The following is a 23,178-nucleotide window of genomic DNA, read 5'->3' as shown; positions in this document are numbered from 1 at the left end:
TATTGGCGCAACAGACTGAGGAGGTCCACAGCCTCGCGATGTATTAAGCAAATCTTGATGGTTGGTCTTCAATAAAATTATTCAAACAAATATTTTTTATATTTTTTCTTCATAAAAGATAATATTGTACGAGCAATATTTTAGGAAAGAATGTCAAAATGTTCAGCGATTTTTTATTTATAGTTTATCAACATTCAACAAAACTTATGTATACCTGCTCCCTACAGGGTTTTGGAATACTAAGTCAGAGTCACTGAATGGTATTTTTTATATTTTAAAATGGGAATAACAATTTCAACAGTACCATACCTCAGTACAATACCATACCTATGCCTCTATTTTGCACCTCAAACTGATATGATGTCAACAAACTGAGTTTTACTTTATTTAACACTTAAACAAGTCGTAACAATTGGATGATGGAGCGGCAATGGCAGCGATAAACTTAGTTTTGCTGATGCAGATGGAGAGGGAGTAAGATTATTTAGCGCAGAAATGTTTTTCACTATTGGTCAGCTCTATTGCTTCTCTAAATTTTTTATTATAAAACATGGAAGATAAATAAAATTCCGAATGAACTCGGTATTGTTAATAGCAGACTTGTTTTTTTTTTTGTCTAACATTTATAATAATTTACAGTGTTTCAGGGTTGTGTCTTAACTCAAAATTTGAATTAGGGATCTCAAAACAAAAAAAATTGTCTATGAAGGTATGTCCGTTAACACCTTGTTTAGGAGATATTCACGTCTAAATATTTTCATTGTTATGAATTATTTAGGTTAAAAAAAAAATATTTGTGCACCAACTACTTTATTAATAAAATTTGAACAATAACATTCATATTAAATGTTCCAAGAGATTACCTAAGTTATTACAACAGTCTTAACATCTTTCCTCCACAGTAGCAGAGGCCGAAAAGCACTCAATATATGTTATTGTCACCCGCTCCAAATCTGACTGGATATTTTTGTTAGAGATGACATTAAATAAAAGTCCACTTAAGCCAAGTTAATTACCTTAATTCTACATGACAAAGGATAATTGAAACATGCAAAATTACACATATCCAGTACCATACGGCCACTGCTGCTGTGAAAAAAAAAGCCACCATAATGTTCAAGGTAATCACTTCAATCAACATTTAATTCATTAATAAAATAGATGAAGTAAAAATTATTTTTTTCATTATAACCAAAAAAAATTCATAACTATAAAAATATTTAGGTATGAATATCTCCTAAGCAAAATATTAACATACATACCTTCATTGGGGATTTTTTTTTCTTGTTTCGAGATCCTTAATTCATATTTTTAGTTACCATACTTAATTCTGAAATATCCTGTTAAAGCTGAAGAGTTTGTTTGAATATGATACTTTCAAAAACTATAGGTCAAATTTGAAAAATTATTTGTTCCCTTAAAAAAAAAAATTACATCTTAAGTGGTTAAGACACAGTCTTACTAATTTGATGTCTATTGGCGGTACCGGTTCGAATCCGGCCTGGGGCGTGTTGATGTTTTTCATTGAATGGCGAAAATGAAAAACTTTGACCCCCAACTATCGTTAGGCAGTATAGGACTCCAATGGGAGTATTGACAAAAAAGAAAGAAAAAAAAACAAGATTTTAAATACATGGTAGTTGTATTAGACATTAAGATTATACTATATTAAATCTGTTCCTTCTTTTAACCCAAACTAATATTTAATGTATTAAAGATAAGCAATTTCTTTTCTAGTGTGGAGGTCCGTTGGGTCGAATCCTTTGTAATATTAGAAAATCGATTAAAGATGGAATAAAAAAACATTCAAAAATATGTTTTATGTTCCTTATATTATTAGTTATAATACTAATTGGAGTATACATTGGTTTTGCGATATCCAATTTTATAAATACAGGTAAATAAAAAAATCATCATTCATTATTATTGTTTTGATGCTTCTTTCAACTAATATATTAGATTAAAATTTTCTTTGTATCTGCACACTCATTTGATAAAAAAATCACAAGAATTTCCTTCTTTTTTTAATTAGTACAGTAGCTTTGTTTTCCAACTATATTATTTCATTTATAATTTAATAAATCATATTTACAGGATTGCATTAATACATTATTATTCTGACACTATAGTCCTACTAGAGTCCAGGCCTCCTCCAACACAGCTAACCAATTTCCACAATCTCTTGTTCTCTCCCTCCAGCTATCTGATTCATGGGCATCCTCTTTTTCGTTTTCTATATAGCATCTTCTTGGGCATCCTCTCAATGGGTCTTATCTATCTTAATTGCACTCTTTTCACTAAATCCATAAAATAGGATTCCCAAACCATTCCATCAACTCATTCCTTCTTCTTCTTCAAATCCCACTCTCTTCCTTATATCATTCTCAATACATTTCTCTCCCAGAAATTGAGCATCCGTTCCACTTTTCCTGTCAAAGACCATATTTCACACCCATACGTAACTACTGGCCGTATGATGGTTTTGTAGTGACCACTTTCATTCTTTTAGAGAGAACTCTAAACTTCAATTCTCTTTGCACTGAAAAATAACAATTGTTTCCTGCTGCTATCCTGGCCTCTATTTCGCTCTTTACTTTGTTGTTAATCTGTAAAGAGGCCTTCCAGGTACTTAAACTGGTTTACAGAACTGAAACTGTGATCTCTGAAAGTTACTTTACTGTCCACTTCCTTATCCCTTCTTGAACTTTTCATATACACAGTCTTATTTTCATTAACCTTGAGGCCTAGTTTAGCTGCTGCTTCTTTGAATTCCTGGAATATTCCCTGTAATGCTGTTTCGAGTTATAGCTACAGTGACCACACCATCTACATATACTAGATGTTGAAACAGCCTATTAATATATTAATAGGAACACTAATTTTATTACGATTAATTGCAGTATATGGTACGTACGTGCCAGTTTATAATAATAATTATTTACAATGTTTTGATATATAAGTTAAATTTATGTTCTGTTTCACTCTAAAAAAAAAAAGACTTAACTTTTTGAAAGTAGAAGAAAAAATCTTGCAACATTCAAGTTCTGTAGCCATTGAGAAATTTTTGGATCAGTAACCAATTATATGATGTGTACGATTCCTCACTTCTGGACGAGATCATATCTTAGACCCTAAACTTTACGAGACAGTTGATCTGTATACAATATCCAAATTCGCAAAGGCTTCTGGCCTGTTTTGGAGAGAGGAAATTACTGCATAAAATAGACCCTAAGTGACCACAGTACACTTTTGGTGGGTTAAAAAAAAAAAATAATAATTATAAACTTATGAATTAACGATTTGTAATTTCATTTTCAGGAAGCCATATAGACTGGTGTTATGGCTATGGCAAAGCATTTATATGTACTGCTGCTTTTTTATGGTGTATCACTTATTATAAAGGGTTAAAACCTTTGTTTTATCCAACGTTTAAAAGATACTCCAAAAGTATATCCCGTATGAAAAGCATAAAGTGAGTAATAATTATATGGCACACCTAATCACAATTTCAGCTTATTTAGAAAATAATCTACTGATAAAAATCGGGAACTCAAATTTTATTACGCTGAAAACTTGTATTATAGAGTCTACTTTCTAAATAATGCTCACAAGAGAAATAAAACCTGTTTACTGTTTTATTGTGTGTTAAAGGAGTTAAATCTGTCTTTTAAAAATAAATGTTTTATAAGGACAAATATAAATAATAAATAAATTTCTCTGTTTTTTAAGAAAAAATTTAAATTATTTTTTTAAATAACTTTTATACTAAAGAATAAAAGATTTTAAAAAATAAAGAAAAGAACAAAAATGATTTTAAAAAAATCATGTATTACTATTATATATTATGAATTTACTGATTGATAGTCTGACCAGGTATAAGTATGCTTAGTATTTAGCTAATCAATATAGTTGAGTAGTACAACTTTTTTAAATAAAGTTTTTCTCTCTATCTCTTCGAACAGCAAAGTTTGTTTGGCAATATTTTAATCAGTTTAAAACATTAAGCAAATTCTAAATATTGATACATATAAGACATGTTAGTTAAAACCTAAAATTAAATCTAATCCCTGATGGTGCAATTGATCTTAAATTATTTCCACTGATTTGAAAAGAGATATTAGAAAAATAAGTAATTAATGAAAACGTAGCCTCTAATTGTTGCCATGCATAAATTATAACATAAATATATATATTGATCTATCTTTTAATTAACAAAAGCTATATATAGAAATAACAAATCTTTTCTTTTAGGTATATGAAATTTGCTATTTGTTCAGCATTTTTAATTGCATTTATTGCTTTTATAATTTATGATACATCTGATAATAGGAGGAGACTTATTTCTTTACTAGGAGTTATATTTTTCTTATTCATTTCTTTTATTTGTTCGAAGCATCCTGAATATGTGAGTTGTTTTTTTGTTTGTTTTTTTTAAATATTTTCAGACCATAATAAAATAAATAGTAATTTTTTTTTTCCTATTGTTATTAGATCAGATGGGACATAGTTTTGTCTGGTGTTACATTACAGATATTATTTGGCCTCTGTACAATACGTTGGGAAACTGGCAGAAACATATTGAAATGCTTTGGAGATAATGTAGTCAACTTCCTAAATTTTGGTTTGGACGGGGCTACTTTTGCGTACGGAGAAACACTAATAGTCAAAGAAATGGTTTTCGCCTTTCAGGTAACAAAAAATAATTAATTAAACATTATATTTTAACTTTTCATTTATTATTCAAGTTGAATATAAATGGTATTTCAGGGTTAAGTATACTAACTGAAAATATGAATTAAGGATCTCAAAACAAGAAAAAACATCCTGTCTACACTTAAGGAATATTAACGTCTACAAATTTTCATTGTTATGGATTATATAGGAATTTATTTACATTATAATATTAATTATAAAAAATAATGTGTTCCAACTTCTTAATTAATGAAATGTAAACACTAACATTGATAAAAAATATCCATTTTGTCTCAACAATTTTTTTCACAAGCTTAAATGATCCTTATTTGTAAAGAATTAAGGTTATTGACTGAATTTGCATGGACTTTTTATATAATATTACCCTAAACAAAAAAATTCAGTTGTGTTAAATTTGGAACGCATGACAATAACACATATATTAATGCTCAAGTTAATCACTTAGAACAACGTTCAATATGAATGTTAATTATTACATTTTATTAATAAAGTAGTTAAAACACACAATAATTTATTTATTATAACCTAAATAATTCATAACAATGAAAATCTTCTGACATGATTATCTCATAAACCAAGCGTTTAAGATATACTTTTACTGGGAATTTTTTTCTTTTTTTGATATCTTTCATTCATATTTTCAGATAGAATAGACACTTAACTCTTAAACACCCTGTAGTGTAACACAAATTAAATCTTATTAATTTATAAAGCCAATGTTATAAATTTTTTACTCCCTTTATTGCCATGAATGAATTGGACTTTATGACCCTAATGTTTTTGTTTAACGTATTCAGGGAATGTCCTCAAGGAAACACTTTACTTTTTAAAATAAATCGAAAACTATACATTTCTCAGAGCATTTAAGCAGTACAGAATTTTCAGAAATCCTTATTTAAAAGTTAATTGTCTACAAAGCTAAACTTAAAAAAAAAAAAATCCTAAATTAGACAAATATTTGTGAAGATAGAGTAAAATTTGTTGTATTGAACTTTACACTCAAAGCAGTAAGGAAAGACATGTGGATAAGCACAGAAATCATGTTATTTATTGATAAAGCTACTTCTTTCTTATCAGAGATTATTCAGAATTTTCAAAAATCTATGCATAACAGTTCCATATTGATAGACTATTCTGGAGTTAAACTACTAATTTTTTTTAGCATAGAATCTAAGTACTTAATTGTATGAAATATGTAATACTTACGTCAGTTTTAAAATATATTAGATTTTGATAACAAATAACATGAGAAAATTATTTTATTTATGTACTTACAGGCTTTATCAACTCTATACTTCTTAGCTATGTTTGCTAGAATTTTACTCTACCTTGGATGGTTGCAAATATTTTGTCTCAAGATTGGCGGTGTTATCGAAATGTGTCTTGGGACCACAGTCATCGAAAGTATCAATGCTGTAACAATAATATTTTTGGGAATGGTAAGTAAATTAGTAAATCTTCAGGTTTTTTTTTATTTTACATAGTAAAGGTTGTGGTAATTTATTTAAAAATAAAATTTATTAGTAATTTGCTAAAAGGGAATGAGATTAAAGAAGAAGATAAAAAAAATAATGTCCGTCACTCCCACGCCTATTTTAGTGAGTGCCACCCATTGGCTGACGGGCCTCACAAATGCCCGGGGGGAGATTGTGAGTGAGTATTGCATAATTTTTTGCTTGAAAAAATCCCGGGTAGGGCCGGGCTCGAACTCGCAATCTATGGGTTGGCAGTCAAGCGCGTTACCACGCTGCTACCATCACCCCCCGAGGTGCATTTTACATCTTTTTTTATAAACTAGAGTAAGAGGTTTCTGGATATTTAAAATATATATATTCTTCCTGCTACATTTAGGTAGCAGATCTTTTTATTTTATTTTTTTCAAACCCAGAATAAATAAAAAAGAAAATGTTGACTAATAAATTTATTGAAATTATTCTTTTTAAAAAGGGAGTGTGCTGGCACAGTGTTATGACACTATGCTACTAACTCCAAGGAACGGGTTTGAATCCGGCTATGATTATTATGATCATCCTGCAGATGATTATTTTCTGTTAGACTATAGCCATGAGTCAACCCAGTGGGTTCTGGGGCCCTCCTGGGGTTCACATCCAGCCTCATAAAGTGGGTACCCTTAATTGGGGAAATATTAGGCTGTTGAGCATGATCTTGAAAAAATCATCTCCTTGTATAACCATTGTTCTAAAAACAGTGCTTCCTTAAAAAGTACTAAACCTTTAAGGGTCGTAGTGGTTCACGTTATCATTTAATTGTTTTTAAAACCATAGCTATTGTAACCTGGTTGTTTTCAAAGTGTTATGAAAGAACCTGTATAGGCTCTCAGTATAGTTTCTCAAATAATACCTGCTAAGAAATTCTAATTTTTAATTCTCAAACACAATAATATGTTAGAGTAATAATAATAATTAATATGACTTTATGACAAACAGTGAATTTAAGCAGTATTTTTAATTTTTCAGTCAGAAGCTCCACTTTTGTATTCTGTTTATTTGATAGATCTATCATCTTCAGAACTGCATGCAATAATGACTTCAGGGTTTTCCACAGTTGCAGGTAATTAAAATTTAATGTATTATCGCAAAAAATAGTTGTAACTATAGTGGAATCCTGTTAATCCGTCACAGCCAGTTAAGAGAGTCGGTCACTTAAATATAAGAAGTGTGCATATAAGAAAAACCATCAATATTAATTTGACTGATATAAGATGTTAAAAAAACATACAAAATTTAATTTATATATTATATTTATATTAATATATGGTGAAATTAAATTTATCAGACCAATTTAAACAAAAAAATCTTCAGATATAATTTAATTTAAGTTTAAAAATGATTATTAGGTTTTAATACTAGTTACGAGGTCCGTTTTATGGTTTTGTCAAACTTAGTGTTTTCTCAGCAAATTATTTATTTTGTTTTACCAGTACACCCTGATAGCTGGTTAAACAGAGTTCTACTGTATTTGGTCTAAAATAGATTCAAAATAAAGTAATATTTAATACTAAAAGCAGCTCATATTATTTAGACTTGGACACTATATATAGCATCAAAATATCTTTACATGAATACCAAACATTTATTATGTATGTTTAAATTTCTGTAGGTAATCTAACTATCAACAGCTAGAAGCCAGATATAAATAAATGTCAATATTTTTAAGGAACGTTACTTGCTGCATATACAAGTTTGGGTGTCGACCCAAGATATGTCGTAACAGCTTCAATAATGGCAGCTCCTGCTTCTCTCTGCTTTGCTAAGCTTCACTACCCTGAAACTATTCAGTCAAAGACAACTTCTAAAGAAATTACACTTCTAAACAGGTTAGAATTAGTTTTTGTTTAATTTGAGTTTAAATAATTTCTATGTTTAGAAATTAAATATTTTAATAACTCCTCCATGTTGTAGTAATGACACCAGCATTCTACAAGCGGCCATCAATGGAGCTTTATCAGCCATCGGGATGGTCCAGGGAATAATTGCAAGTGTGATTGCCTGCATTGCATTTATTGCATTTCTTAATGCAGTTTTTTCATGGTTCGGAACATTAGTTGGATACGACGGGATAACTTTGGAGGTAATGTGTGTAACCAACAACAAAATTGGTTTGTTAACTTCTTTTATAATTTATTTAAAAACAAATTTGATCCTTTTTTCTCAACTTTATGCTTTTCAACACCTTCCAACGTTTCGACCCTCAGGTCATTTTCAAGGACAGCTTTACTTTGTTGTCATTTTCTCTTTTAAAATTCTTAAAAATGCCGGCTAATTGCCTTTGTCCCATCTATAACTTCTTCTATATAATTCTTTCCTAAATTTAAAACTTGTACTAACCACTTCTCTTCTTTCTTTCATTTACATTTGCGAATTTTTTTTTTTTTTAATTACTAATTTTTCTGCTTACAACACAAACATTTTTTAATATATTTAAAATCTATAATTAATTTATTCCTATTTTATGTGTATTTCTCTCACATATACATTTACCCCCCCCTTTTTTATTTATTTTTTAATATATTTACTTCTCTATTCACACTTTTATTATTGCATATTTATTCCATTTATATACTTGTACTATTTAAGGATTTGAACATTTTTTTATTTTTCATCTTTTTTGTATACAATAATTACATATTTATTATGCTTAAAATTTCTAAATAGTGGTGGTTTAGTCCCTTAGAATCTGATTTGAAGTTGACAGTATAATTTATATTTTCTGAGATATAAATCGATTCTAATATCTTTCTTCTAAAATTATTATTCTCTTTATGAATGATTTGGACATTTTAAAAATCACATTTATGTTTATTTTGAACAACATGTTGAACCAATGCTGTTTTTTTGGGAAAGAAAGAAGAGAAGTGGTTAGTACAAGTTTTAAATTTAACAAAGAATTATATAGAAAAAGTTATAGATGGGGCAAAGGCAATTAGCTGGCATTTTTAAGAATTTTAAAAGAGAAAATGACAACAAAGTAAAGGTATCCTTGAAAATGACCTGAGGGTCGAAACGTTGGAAGGTTTTGAAAAGAATAAAGTTGAGAAAAAAGGATCAAATTTGTTTTTAAATAAACTAAACCACTCTCAAACAAGAATATATTAATAAAAATTAATTCTTTTATAATTTAAAAAGTCGATGTTTCAAGAATAAAATATAAAATTTCCCTGAATTATCACCAGATCTCCCAACATACCAGAGGTCTGGAAAGTATCCCCTGAAATTTATCCTTTTCCTTAACATTTTTGGAAAACTGGCCTCTATAAATAGTGTTTATAAGCAATTTTGTTTTTTAAAAATTATTTTAAGACATCAACCACTTATGGATCATTAATGCCTTCATTTCCGAATTCTCAAAGAGCAGACTTTAGTTTAATTCTAATTTAATTCTCAGCTTAATGAGGGTAATGAAACCATTGATAGACACTCCACGATAAAGAATTCCTTCAGAAATCACCTTTGCAGCCTGATTAGCCAGTTTGTTGCTGGCTCTTCCGCAGAGCCCAGGGACCCAGGAAAAAAAACACTGAAATACCGTTTCTGTTGGTTAATTTTATTGAATAATGGATGTTTTGTTTGTAGCAGGTTTGTTTAGAAAATATTTCTGAAACTGAGTAGGATTGATGATGAACCTGTACAGATAACTTGTTAATGCTGTAACAGGGAGGGACATCAACAAGACAAGGGGAAAAGACAAGTTCAAGAACAATGTGAAAATATTTATGATCATCATAAAATACTTAATTAATGTACTTCTTAAACATGTTTATTAGAAAAATTTATATACATTTCAGAAGTAAATAAATTTAATGATGTCAGTATTTAAATCTAATTTCAAATTTTATCTTTAAAATTGGACTTGTGATTCCTTGCAGATTGTTGATTATTGGGTAATATTATTTTTTAATGATATGTTTCATAATTTTATATTTTGCATATATAATATTTAAAACATTTCTTTTTAGTTGTGTAGAAATGTACAAACTATACCATATGCAAAATGTTTTAATTAAATATTTTTGGATGATTAGTAATCTCATACTGGCAGTATGTTATCAGAAGGAATTTTCTGACCTTATTTATTTTTTCCTGTACTATTATTTATTTAAGCCATTCCACAATATTTTTATTTTCACAGTTTGAAAGTTTTCAAATCTCCTAACTTTTCCATTTTATAAATTATTAGGAGAGGAGGGAATCGTAGGGATAAGTAGCTAATAAAGTGAATTGTAGAATCAAAACTAGTATTAATTATTAAAAAGAATTTTTTCTGTTGCAGTACCTAGTTGGAATGTTATTTGTTCCAATTGCCTGGCTGATGGGTGTGGATCCTGAAGAATGCCACACTGTCGGGAGCCTTATTGGAATCAAAACTATGGCCAATGAATTTGTAGCATATAAGCAACTTGGAGAACTTAAAAAAGTTGGAAAACTATCAGTATGTTAAATTACTACATAAGCCATTTACTGAAAGTTCACATAGACTTAAAATTATAGGCTAATCTTCTTTCAGGTAAGATCAGAAGCTATAGCAACGTTCGCCCTATGTGCTTTCTCAAATCCTAGCTCCTTGGGTAGTAGCATTGCCACCTTGACTGCATTAGAAAGAAGGCAAAATGAAAAAATCAACAAAGTTGCATTCAGAGCCTTCATTTCAGGATGCATTACAACATTCACCTCAGCATGTATAGCAGGTAATCAAAACTGATCTCTACATGATAGGTTCTTATAAATGTTGTACATGATTTTCACAACTTTGTAATAATTCGCTCAGAATTGCGACAATTCTACTTTTATTCCTAATAAAATATAATTTTGATGATTAGTTTAATCATCTTTAATTTTTTTAAATTTTAATAAATAAATTTTTTAATAAGATACTTAGGTACTACAAAATTAGTTAAAGCCATATTTTTGCCCAATTGTTGAATACTTTTCAAGATGATAAATAATATAAATACTCGTATATTCTGCTTGATGTATAAGTTTTCTCTCTTTGTAATTTACTCATTGAAATGGATTAGGTTCCCAAATTTTTTCCTTGGATTTATTCCATGTCAACGTTTTACATATATATTTTATTTTATCTACTCTCTTTGTTCAATATGTAATTAGGTATAGTTGTATAAATATCCAATTCTTTAATAGAAGTAAATAATGATTTTTAATGATTAAGTTTGGCTTACATGATCAATTTTCCTTTTGTTTACTTTCTTTATTAAATTAATCTCATATTATTTTTAAAGAAGAATTTGTTTTGTTGTCTTTGAAGTGAAACTTCATTACTGATGCTCTACAACTTAAAAAAAAAATTATATGGGAGTAAATTGATTTAGCGACACATGACGTCGGAAGTGGAAGGGGAGAGTCAATTTTAGCTGGACAATTTTTACACTGTAATAGAAGAATAGGAGCTTACAGTAGATTTACAATCCTGGTAGTGTTGATCCAATTGAGTTAGCTCCTGTTCTCATAATCTACTATTACAGTATAATTATATTATAATTATTATTATTCTGAAACTAATATTTTATGCTTCAACCTACAAGAGGGAATCCATCATTTCATTACAGTTTCACTTCTGTCAGCCAATAACAAGTTTTTTTTTATGATGTTTTTATTTTGGTTATCTATTCTAGAACTTTTGAAGGCACATCTCTATTCTTCTCAATGAATGACTTGATAATTTTTTTTCTGTTCAAATAAATTTATAAATAATATTATTTCTTGGTAGGAAGATAGTCCGGATGGCGGTCAATAAAGGTACAAAATAGAAGAAAAACTATCTAATTTTCTACTGTTTTGTAGCTTTAATGACCGCAATCTATCTTCCTACAATCAATTATCTTCTTCCAATATTATTTCTAATTTTCAATAATTTCACTTTTCTGATTTTTTTTTTAGGATTGCTGACAGAATGAAATTAAACCAAAATTAAATGGTAATTAATTTATATTGTTAAATGACCGTTGATCTTCATCAAGCATTGCAATGCATCTAACAATAAGAAGAAAAATCCATGTTCCTATTATGTATATAATAACTGATGTAAATAGATTATCTTGTGAAATATGTTTAAGTATTAGAATTATCCGTTCAGAAGCTAGATGTACAAAAAGAGGAGAGAACGCTTCAGGAGTAAAGAATGCAACAGAGTATAAGAATTTTGGTAAGCGAGTTCACGGTTTGAAGTGTAAATTGATAAGACAATTGATGAGAAAAGTGACCTGTGCTTCGAAGGAATAGTTATAGTATGGAAGTATTCAAAGCAGCTGATTTCGATTCCCATCTGGGATAATTAATATTTATATAATGAATCTCCAAAATATTACTCAGGTTGGACAAGGGTGGCAAATTCTCAATGATCATTTGGAGTAGCTAAAAACCATAAGGTCTACTTGTTTGGTTTGTATCCCTACATTATCAGTGCTGAGAATAAGAAGAGAAGAGAATGGATCAGAACTAAAAAAATCCTCAAGAGTTTAAGTATTTTTTTTACCAAGTCCATGTGTGAAATAGCAAAGCAATTGATGAGAAAAGTGACCTGTGCTAGAGACGTAAGCAGTCGAAATAGTTGAGAGAGTTGGAGAAAGAAAAAAAAGGCAGCTTACTACTTTGTGAATGAATCCCACCTCTATTTATTTTTTTTATGTTATAAAAATGGTAATATCTATAATGCTCTAATGATTAATTAATTTGTACAAACTTAGTTATAATCTTCAACATAAGAATTAAAACTGACAATAATTTTGTTGAGGTTTTAAATAAAATGATTAATCAAACCCAAGTTTGTGATATTTCTTATGCTTATTTGTTTACAAAAAACTACAAAGATATGTTGAAATGGCCAAATTTATGTTAAGTGAGAGAAATAAAACAGTATTAATCAAATAATTAACTTTATTTCCTAAAAGACCATTTGCTAGCTTAATACTGTTTTAGTGAAGGACTATAGTACACACTTGAAATTTACACTATTACTAGATGCTTATAATTTAATTTATAAGAAATTACACTGACCTTACACCATGAGCGGTATGCATCTGAGTTGAAGATCTGCAAGGAACAGGATGCTGGCTCCCATGTCCTCAACCTATTTTTCTTGGTCCTGTTATAAAAATAGATATTAAAAGAAAACAAGAACAATAATGATACATTAAAGGTTTCTATTTCAATAGCCAACCCTACGATTCAGAATGTTTCTCGAATTTCTTAATTCTTCTAAGTACATAAAAAATCAAATTATCCATAATGAATTTAATTTCATAGATTATACCCAAAATAGACAATTATCCTTCCATTTTTAATTACATACCAATTCAAATCCAGTAGCTCCTAGCCTTAATTCACAATCCTTCGAGACCTGAAAAAAGAAAATAATCTCGGGACTTCAACTATAATAGTCATTAGAGTACTGATGAGATGTAGTATGTTTACAAGTCAGTCATGTTATTGTAATCAATTAACAAATTTAATTATTGTATTTTTATATTAACTTACCTATATATGAAATATATAGAAAATGGAAGAACTATGATCAATATAAATTATAAAAGTTTTAATTTTAAAAAAATATATATGAAAAAAAAATTAAATTATATTAAATAATACAGTAAACTCTCTCTAATAATGAATAAAGTACATTCACAATGTAATATATAAAATAAAAAGAACTTGACACACAAATGAGAAATGAAAATAAGACACTTAAAACACAAAAGAAAATTAAAAATTTGAAATAATCACTCCTTACTTTGTTTTCTTAAAAGTATAACTTACTACTTTGTCTAAAATATCTTATAGCATTGGAAATTTATCAAAGTCAACACACTAGTAAACATTTTAAGAAGATGTCCTTAGGTGTTAAGTGGAAGCAAATTAGGCAATTTATTGGAGGCTCAAAAAAAAAATTATTTTATATAAATTTAACAATTTTTCCAATTACTCTGTATTGATTTCAAGGTAATTATTTATCAATTAACTTTTTTCTTTGAGTAGATTAAAAAAAAGTATTGCCAATTGTATTACGTTAAAAGTATAAACAATTATAAAAACTAATAGACCCTTCCGGTAGTGTAGGAAAAAACATGTAAGTTTTTTTTTATCTTAAACACCCTTTAAACTCTAAAATCCAAATCATTATAAAAATGATAAATTTTTAGACAAGAATTCTTAGAAGATTATTTTTCTAACTATGTTGATTGTCTACATAAATCCTCAGGAATTTATCCGAATCCAACTGCTGGAAATCTGACTTTCTTCTCTTCCAACCAGGATCATCTTTAACCTAAGAAAGACCCTCCAGATTAGAGATGGGGCACTTAAATTACTTTCTAGTCAACTGTGGATTATATACACCATGCTAGTGAAAATCATTAATTTATTTAATATTTTAATAGGAACAATCATTAAAAACAGAAATCAAACATATACAAGAGTTACTATGTAAAAGTCTGTTTTCATCATTAATAAATGGCTCAATCTTTCTAGAAACAATCTTAGTCCACTCTTTAATTTACAAACCACAGAAGTAAGGGGTGTCCAGTGGGCCCATGGAGTAAAAATTACACAAGTTAGGGCAAATACTGAAGGGACAATTGTTATCTCATTTTACAAAAAATGCAGTAATTTCTAAAACCACATACTTCGATCGTGAACACTGAAAGTTAAACAAACTTAAAACAGCCTGTTTATTGGTTGTAAAAATGGCCAAAATCAGTATAGTATTGATGCTATCGATCACAAGAGCTGGAGCACCCTATTGATCATGGGGCCCTAGGGCCTTAGTTTAAAAATGGCACTGCTTCTAAATATCTAAATCTTTTTAATTTCATTTCTTTTAAATAAGAAAAGCAGTTAAAAAAAAAAAATCCTGGAATATTTTATGTTATGTCTCTGGTTCTTATTTCTTTTCATATTCATTTTTTTTTTTAAACAAATTTACACTTTGGAATTTTTAATTTAATTTCGTTTTGGAGGTACTATTATAATAACTATTGAGGAATCTCACTCCTTCCATTCTGTTTTGGTTAATATTAACTAAATGTAAAATGGATTGAAAGAAAAATATAAAACTTATTTTTACTATAACAAAGGTATATCAAGATTAAAAATTATAAATTGTCAGTTCATCTGGGACAAAATTGTTGAGTATGTTCTATATATACCGAAATAAATCTTCTATATAAAATAGTTTTTAAGGTATAATATACGATATTAAATATTTAGTGATTAGTATTTCTGGTGTGACAAAAATGCTTACAAATTGACTAGGGGTGTCCTCTGCATGTTCGCCTCTTTGTGTTAGACCTTAAGTACACTACGCTTGTTGTGAATATTTGCAATTTAATGATTGTATGTAACATATTATCTTCACCAATGAACGAATAATTCGGATAATTTTACTTTAATTTAGATGTTAAGATTGTGGCAGATGAAGCAATTCTACTGGGAGGGAGGGAGTCCCACATATCTATAAGGTCAATTCAATACACCTAATCAAAAATTTCCACCTCAAATAATAACTTAAATTCTTAAATAAAATGTATCTATTCAATTAAAGACTTAATAATAAATGTATTAATATGTAATAAGTAAGTTATAATTTCGTAACCTTCCAGGAGAATTGGGGGAGGGGAGGAGTTGGCGCGCTGGATCTTCAGTCTTTTAAGAATGAAGAAAAAATAAAAAAAAAATTAGAGAAAATTATCAATTATAGTACAAAAATATTTTAAAGCTTCAAAAGGTAAGACTATTTATTGAAATTATAACTGTAACTTTTTCAAAAGTATAAGACTTCTGTCATAAGAATAACCATAATAATTACCACGAAATGCATTGATGTAGAGCTGAAATTAAATAGAGGTCGAAATATGAAGTTTGGGGTCCAAGATTAACAGTAACAGATTGAAATGACAGTGTCTTTGCGTTTGAGGTACCCGCTCTCGGAGGAGATAAATTTTCCCGCCCCTTTATTTAGGTATTTCAATTTAAAAAACTAAAATGTATAGTAATTCGAAAGAACTTTTTGGCAAGAACAATCATCTTTATCGTGTTCTTTATCAGGTTAAAAACTAAAAAGTCATGAAATGACAGGATTATAGTGGTATTTTCCCGCCCCTTCTCCCTCATCACCATTACACTACGCCACTGAATGAAAATAAGGAAATTTATTTATTTTTCAACATAGAATCGGATAATTGGTAAATACATGAGAATATAAATTAAATGAACTTCCAGAAATATATTTTAATTTTCGAATTAAAAAGAATATGGCGGATTTTTTTTTCAAATGTATAATAGAACAATTGCAAAAGATGTATGGCGTACACTTGAATGTACATCAAAATTTTTTTTTATTAAACGAATAATATCCTTTATCTAATAATACCAGTCCCGTTATATTTCTAAGTAGTAAAGAAGCTATTTTTATACTTTCTCAGATAGTTTGAAAATAATTATTCGTTTGTAGTAGTAACAAATTCATAATATAATCCATAAATACTGTGAAATAGTAGATAGATGTGAATTGCAGACATTTATTTATATTCCAACACATAATAGGATATTTTAGTGCATATTTGTGGATAAATTTAGAATTAGTTAATTTAAAATCCAACATTATTTAAATTTTTATCAGTACCTTATTTTTATACGAGAATGGTTTTACTTTCATCAACAGTTTATTAATCGTAAGTCCTCAATAGAAGCACTAAACCTCTTCTATAACGAACATATATAATAATTATTACGAAACACAATACAAAATTCTATACTAGAGCCAAAACTAGATTGGAGTCCAGGTAACCAGTGTTGCCACCTCTGACAGTTATATTTTCAATTATTATTCCAATCAGTTCAATTAAAAAAAATCATATTTCAAAATTAATCGATCTTAAACAATGAAATCAAGTTTCTATAACATGAAATGCAATTTTAAAAAAAATAAATGCATATTAAACGTGTAGCTATTATTATGTATGTGTTAAAAAATTATAGTTGATTTTTCAATCACGAGTAATTTGTTTGTGAATATTTCCATTTCTTTAAGTATATATTTTTAGTGAAATAAATTAATATATTTTTGTTATTAGAGCATTTTATTTTCAAATGTTATTAAAAATTGAATCGGAATTGCATATTAAGCCACAATTTGGCATATCAATTTCTTTGATCTGTTTATTTCTAATTAAAAAAAGAATAACTTTGCCTTGACATATTTTTAAATTCACTTCTGATAAATTTTTAATACATAGCTTTATATAATTGGTTGCTAGAATATTTACCGTTGTTATTAGCTTTGCTAAATCAATCTCAATCATACACTTATCTCTGTTTTGGCAAAATGAAATCTTAATCATAAGGTATCTGGATCTCAAGTGTTTAATGAAGTTCAGTCTCCAGTGTGGACCAAGTGTGTCAACTCACAAGTACTAATTCAGTTGCCCTTCCCTTTGACATTCAAATATTCTGGAACAAGTCATATCAGTAGATAATTAGTTAATTTATCAGCGAATGATTCATCAGCAATAATGTATTCAAATTATGAGGTATTTTGAAAACAATTTTTATTTTTTATCGTTTTAATAAAATTAACTTCATTACTTATCTAAAAAAATACTTAATACCAGCATTTTTATTGGTTCAAAATTAATTTAATATAATAATACTTGATGAATTAGTGCCTAGAGTAAAATAAAGGTAAATTTGAATGCCTTATTTAAACTTTTATTAAGTTTAAGTGATAATCAGGTAATAATAATAATAATAATTGTAATTAATTAAATTACCTTGTGATAATTATTGTTGAAAATAATGAATATACAGTCAAGACTCTGTGAATCATACTTGAAGGTTTCTTAACTGGAGAGAGGTGTAAGCTTGAGCATTTTGCTCATATTTGGAAATAAATGTCTATATTTTCCTGGTATTTCATCAGTTATGTTTATACTTTTGTCTACCTTCCATTAACTCTTTGATGTTGTTATTGCCGCTTGTTTATGTTACTCCCTTTTATACCTCCTCACCTATACTTAATTCAGTAAAATAAAGTAGGATACTTCTGCCAGTGACATAAACCCCTCTGGGGTTCACCCAGCTTCATGAAGTTGGTACCCTTAATTGGGTAAGATTCTGAGCAGATCACCTCCTCGCACAACCGGCAGTTTAGTAACGGTAATTCTTTACAAATAACCACCCGTTACCCTTCATGGATCATAGTGGTACAAATTTATTATTATTTTAAAATATACATTACATATATAAAATCTTTCCCACATGCAGCAACCCAACACACAGATCCTTTATTAAATGTACCTTTATGTTCTGTGAATGTTCATACTACATGATTGGTTACAAGATTTCTATGTATTCATTAAATCACTTTACTAAGAATATAAAAGATTATTGCAAGCAAATTAAATAAAATATAAGGAAAAAAATAAAAAAAGTATAGTGAGTTGAAGTTTATATTTCGGATAAATTTAAGTAGGTCTGTCTTAAATTGGGTAAATATATTTTGTTCCATCACAGGCAAAGTTATATATATTTTTAATGAATATATTTATTGCAGATAGTCCCTGGTGTACCTCTGAAGAATTTGGAGGCTGTAGACATTGCCCATCCAGATACAAAGCAAGAGAAATTATTCATAGAACCAGTAAGTAACTAAAATTGTATTTTATTTAATTTATGCAGATATTTATTCATTTTTAATTATTATTTAAACCTATGTTAATAACATAAGACTGTTGCATGGATCATTAAACAAATATATATCCTTGGAGTGTCTTAAGACTGACACATTCAACACTTTTCCTTGTTTTCAAGTTGTGCCGTGTGTGTTCAAATTATGTTCCACTTGAATATTATGTTTTTTTTGTTTGATTTTTCTTAACTTGTCATAGTCATCTTACGTCAGTGGTTTCTGATTCTAAAAAATAAATATGTATCTGCTTTTATCAAGTGGAATAATAATATTCCAATTAACATTAATAAAGCATTGATCACTATCTAAAAATTATATAATAAATTGCATACTTTGATAAGAATGTGATTAATAATTTTTTTTAAATTAATCAAAATAGTGAATATCTTTATTAGTGGCAAATCTGACAACAAAAAAAATTTTCGGTTTTATTTTGACTGGATTTATTCCAAAGATAGTACTGTTTCTGTCTCTAATATGGTCCCTCTACAGTAGTGGTACCTAACCTTTTTTCGGCGGTGAAACCCTTTTGGTACTAATAGGAAAGTGTCGGAACCCTTTTGTTAGAAGTAGATAAATGGCAGAAATCCTATATTATCATTTGATACAAATGAAACAAAAGCTAAGAAAGGCTACAATACCTGTGCTAGAATACCAAAGCCTGTGCAAAATTCAAGAAAGTCTGTGACGGTAAGGTAAAAAATTGAGTTGAATTGATGTGAAATGACCAATTTCTGAATTATTTTTTCTTGGAACCCCTTGAAGAGGCTCCTTGATTGAGAACTATTCCTTTAGAAACCAACCCAAAGCTAATGGGGTTGTAACCAAATAATCCCATGGTAAAATCTATATTATACGCTAAATACCAAATATAACATAACTTTTTTTCAGATGTGCCACAATTTCCTGCCTTTCATGAAATTATCTAAATATCTTTTTATTCCTACCCCATAAAAGCTCAAAGTCTGAAAAGAAATATTGAAATATCATATATGAGTATGAAGAGAATTATGCTTGCATTTTATTATTAAAGTCCTACTCCAATTACTAATTTAAAACTTTTAATTATATTAACCTATAAATATGAGTGAATATAATTACAGGTTTAATTATATTAATTAATATTTTATTAATTGAACAATTAATTAATGACATCCCTATAAATTGTAATTATAAGGCATTTTCTAATACGATTCAAATCTATCATCCACCAAAGCACATGTGTCCACCAGTTTTATGATAGTATAAACTGATTTTGGAACAACCCTATTTTAACACTATATTTATTTAAATATCTATATTTCCTTGTATAAACTATTTTTATTATTTAGATCTATATTTAACTATGAAAGAAAATAATAACAAGAATCACTTATGAAACGAGTATATCTGGAGTGTCTTTTAAAGAGCTATTACATTTCCCACTTTTCAAGTGCTTATAATGCACGTTGCAATAATTTTCCTCTTAAATTTGGAGTATTCCTTTTTTCTAATTGCAAGAAGTTAGATATGATATTAAAATATTTATCTTAAAGATAATAAGAGAATTTGTTTCTTAAAGACATCTTAGAGCTAGAAAATTAAAAAATAGGATCACACTTATATAACTTTTAATTCATATTAAAATTTAACAAAAATTATGAATGTATTTAAATTTTATTTTTTTAACCATGAAGTACTTTTTTCTTTCTTTTAGTCATTAATCTCTAAGGTCTAATTTTATATTTATTAATATATTAGTTTGATGACATTATTATTTTATCCAATATGCTAGATCAAGAAAGTATGAGTTGGTTCAACTTTTTTTTTTAACTCACTTTATTGATGCTTTTTGAAAAAAAAATCTAAATTAAAAAAAAAAAAATCTCAAAATTTAAATTTTTCCTCTGCCCCAATAGATTTTAGTAGCCATTTTCCTACAAGTATCTTTGTAGGTGTATGAAGAAAAACTCAGTTCCTACTGTTTAGTACTTAGGGGAAGACTGCTCGAAGTTTCTCCGATTCTACGTAATAATTAAGTGAGGTTTTTCAGCTGCCTTTAGGAGGCAACTTATCCCAACTAGTGCTCCAACACCATGTATCTGAAGGGCTTTATGTTTTTAGCAGAAAATTAAGTTCAACAGGTTCAAGGACGGACATATTTAAAAGAATTTGTTCTAAACTGGTTCATCACAGTCTTTGAACTTAGGAAGTTCCATATAAGTAAGTAGGGAAGACTGTCAAACTGGTATAAAAGATATTAATTATCCAGCTATTGACACTCCTCATTAACTGATTCAAATTTTTTTTTCATTGAGTGAATGGATTGATTAAGGAAAAATGAGTGATATTTGTTTTTAGTGTTCCATGACCTCACCACATACCACTTTTAATAAATTATTATAGAGAAGGAATATAACAGATCATATCATTTTTATTTATGTTATTTTACAATGTTTGTTTTGATTCATGGTTGGTTCAGGTAAAAATGTTCAAAATATGAGTCATTTGTTAGAATAAGTTTCAGCACTTGAACATTAGTCATAGCTATTCAGGTTTTAAATTATTTATTACGAGAAACTATAAATAAATTATGCACTTTACCACATATGGTCTAAAATGGACCTTGGTTTTTTTTTCATAATGGACATCATATTGCTTAATTTTTTTTAAATTATCTGTAAATAAAAATAACAAAGATTGAGAAAAAAAGTGATTTCAAAAGACTAAAAAAATGAAATAAATTGGTAAAAAAAAGTTTTTCTCAATTTTTTATTTTACAAAAACGGTCGATTTAAGAAAGTTTTAAATTTGTTTTAATTAAAAATTTAGCAATCTATTGTACTTTAAAATAGTATTGCCTGATTTGAACAGTAGCATTACAGTTGTAAAATAGCAATGGTGCAAATATGTACCTATTGATACAATTTTGCCCAACACAACTAAACCTAAGGGGTATTAGTGTGCAAATGTGAAATAAAAATGAGAAACACATTATAGAACAATGGTGATCATAAAAAAAAAATGTACAGAATCTACCTTTAGGTTAGAGTGAAAAATTTAAGTTGTTCGGATATGTAAATGCTTTCCTGCAATGCAAGACATGAAAGTGAATCACATGCATGAGTTAAAAAGAAATACAATTTTTATAAAGAACAAAAGTTAAATTACTGTAATGTGCTCAAAATTCTCACCATTATTCTAGATAGCAGTTTTCAGAAGTTGAAAACAGCATTAAAAATAATTCTATAGCTTCAGATAAAACTGGTGCCAGTTTTGAATATCAAACACATTTCCCTACATGGAAGTGCAATGGTATTAGATATAAGGGTTCAACTGCATTAAATCTATCCTTTCTATGAACATTGATTTTTTACGTGGTAAAAATGTGTAATTTTTTTTTATAGTGTGGAGGTCCAATCGGCCAGATTCTCAGTGATATTAGAAAATCCATTAAAAACAGAATAGAAAAGCATTCAAAATTTTATATCAATTTCTTATTATTATTGGCAGGAATACTAATTGGAGGATACATTAGTTTTATGATAGCCAATTTCATAAACAAAGGTAAAAAAAAAAACTGTTATTATTGATATTTTTTTGATAATTTTCATAAATAATATATAAATTAATAAACAAAAGGCTGTGGAGACCTGAAGATTCAATGTCGATACCACCAATCATACTCTATACATGTCTGTTCACTGATAAATCCACAAGATTAGTTGTAACACAATCCTATCAGCTGTTTTGGTGTATCTCTTTGACATTTACCTGTTGCTTCAGCACTTACTAACTTTTTAGGGATTCACTCATAAATAAACCCTACAATTTTACATGTCCTGGTGCTATTATCTCAGTATTATCTACAAGGCGTAGTTCAACCACTTTAACAAGGTGTAATCTTCTAAATTCTCTGGTGAACTCATCCTTCTTTAATTCAAAAATTTTATATTATACCTTATTTCCGAAAACCTAAAAGTGTTGTTCTTTCCTTCATGCAAGCTATCATGTTTCACATCCGTAAAGATCAGAAGGAAGGATAATAGTTTTTTATAAATTCTAACTTTCAATTTTGTAAACAGAAGATGCAAGCTTTTTAATATTTCTATTGAAAAATAACAAGCATTTCCTGCCTTTCCTGATCGATTTTGTTTATTCTAGTCACTGCAAACTTCAAATACTTTATGGAATATAATATTCATTTTATTTCTATTATCTCTCTCTCTCTCTCTCTCTCTCTATATATATATATATATAGAGAGTATA

At 28.4% G+C, this 23,178-nt stretch overlaps 1 protein-coding gene and 1 long non-coding RNA gene across 6 annotated transcripts in view; both read left to right on the top strand.

The window, feature by feature from the left end:
• The window catches only part of LOC106687440 (uncharacterized transporter YutK), a 73,603-nt gene extending 60,592 nt beyond the window's left edge, over positions 1–13,011 (top strand). For all 5 annotated transcript variants that reach the window (XM_067053105.1, XM_067053104.1, XM_014431441.3 and 2 more), the window contains 11 exons: positions 1,738–1,897; positions 3,319–3,472; positions 4,252–4,405; positions 4,492–4,689; positions 5,991–6,152; positions 7,191–7,284; positions 7,891–8,050; positions 8,136–8,304; positions 10,504–10,662; positions 10,738–10,918; positions 12,129–13,011. In XM_067053105.1, the coding sequence (XP_066909206.1) occupies positions 1,738–1,897; positions 3,319–3,472; positions 4,252–4,405; positions 4,492–4,689; positions 5,991–6,152; positions 7,191–7,284; positions 7,891–8,050; positions 8,136–8,304; positions 10,504–10,662; positions 10,738–10,918; positions 12,129–12,145 (1,608 nt within the window). In that variant the 3' untranslated portion in view covers positions 12,146–13,011. The remainder of the gene's footprint in view (positions 1–1,737; positions 1,898–3,318; positions 3,473–4,251; positions 4,406–4,491; positions 4,690–5,990; positions 6,153–7,190; positions 7,285–7,890; positions 8,051–8,135; positions 8,305–10,503; positions 10,663–10,737; positions 10,919–12,128) is intronic.
• A 4,533-nt stretch (positions 13,012–17,544) lies between these two features.
• On the top strand, positions 17,545–22,471 carry LOC136797191 (uncharacterized). The gene is made up of 3 exons (XR_010845023.1): positions 17,545–17,773; positions 18,796–18,882; positions 22,317–22,471. It is a non-coding gene; the product is annotated as an uncharacterized lncRNA (long non-coding RNA).
• The last annotated feature ends 707 nt before the right edge of the window (positions 22,472–23,178 follow it).

The sequence above is a fragment of the Halyomorpha halys genome, unplaced genomic scaffold (assembly GCF_000696795.3).
Source record: "Halyomorpha halys isolate HHAL.00 unplaced genomic scaffold, Hhal_1.1 Scaffold4.1, whole genome shotgun sequence".
Lineage (NCBI taxonomy): Eukaryota > Metazoa > Arthropoda > Insecta > Hemiptera > Pentatomidae > Halyomorpha > Halyomorpha halys.
Note: the sequence above shows the minus strand (reverse complement) of the source record. Positions and strands in the feature narration are given on the sequence as shown.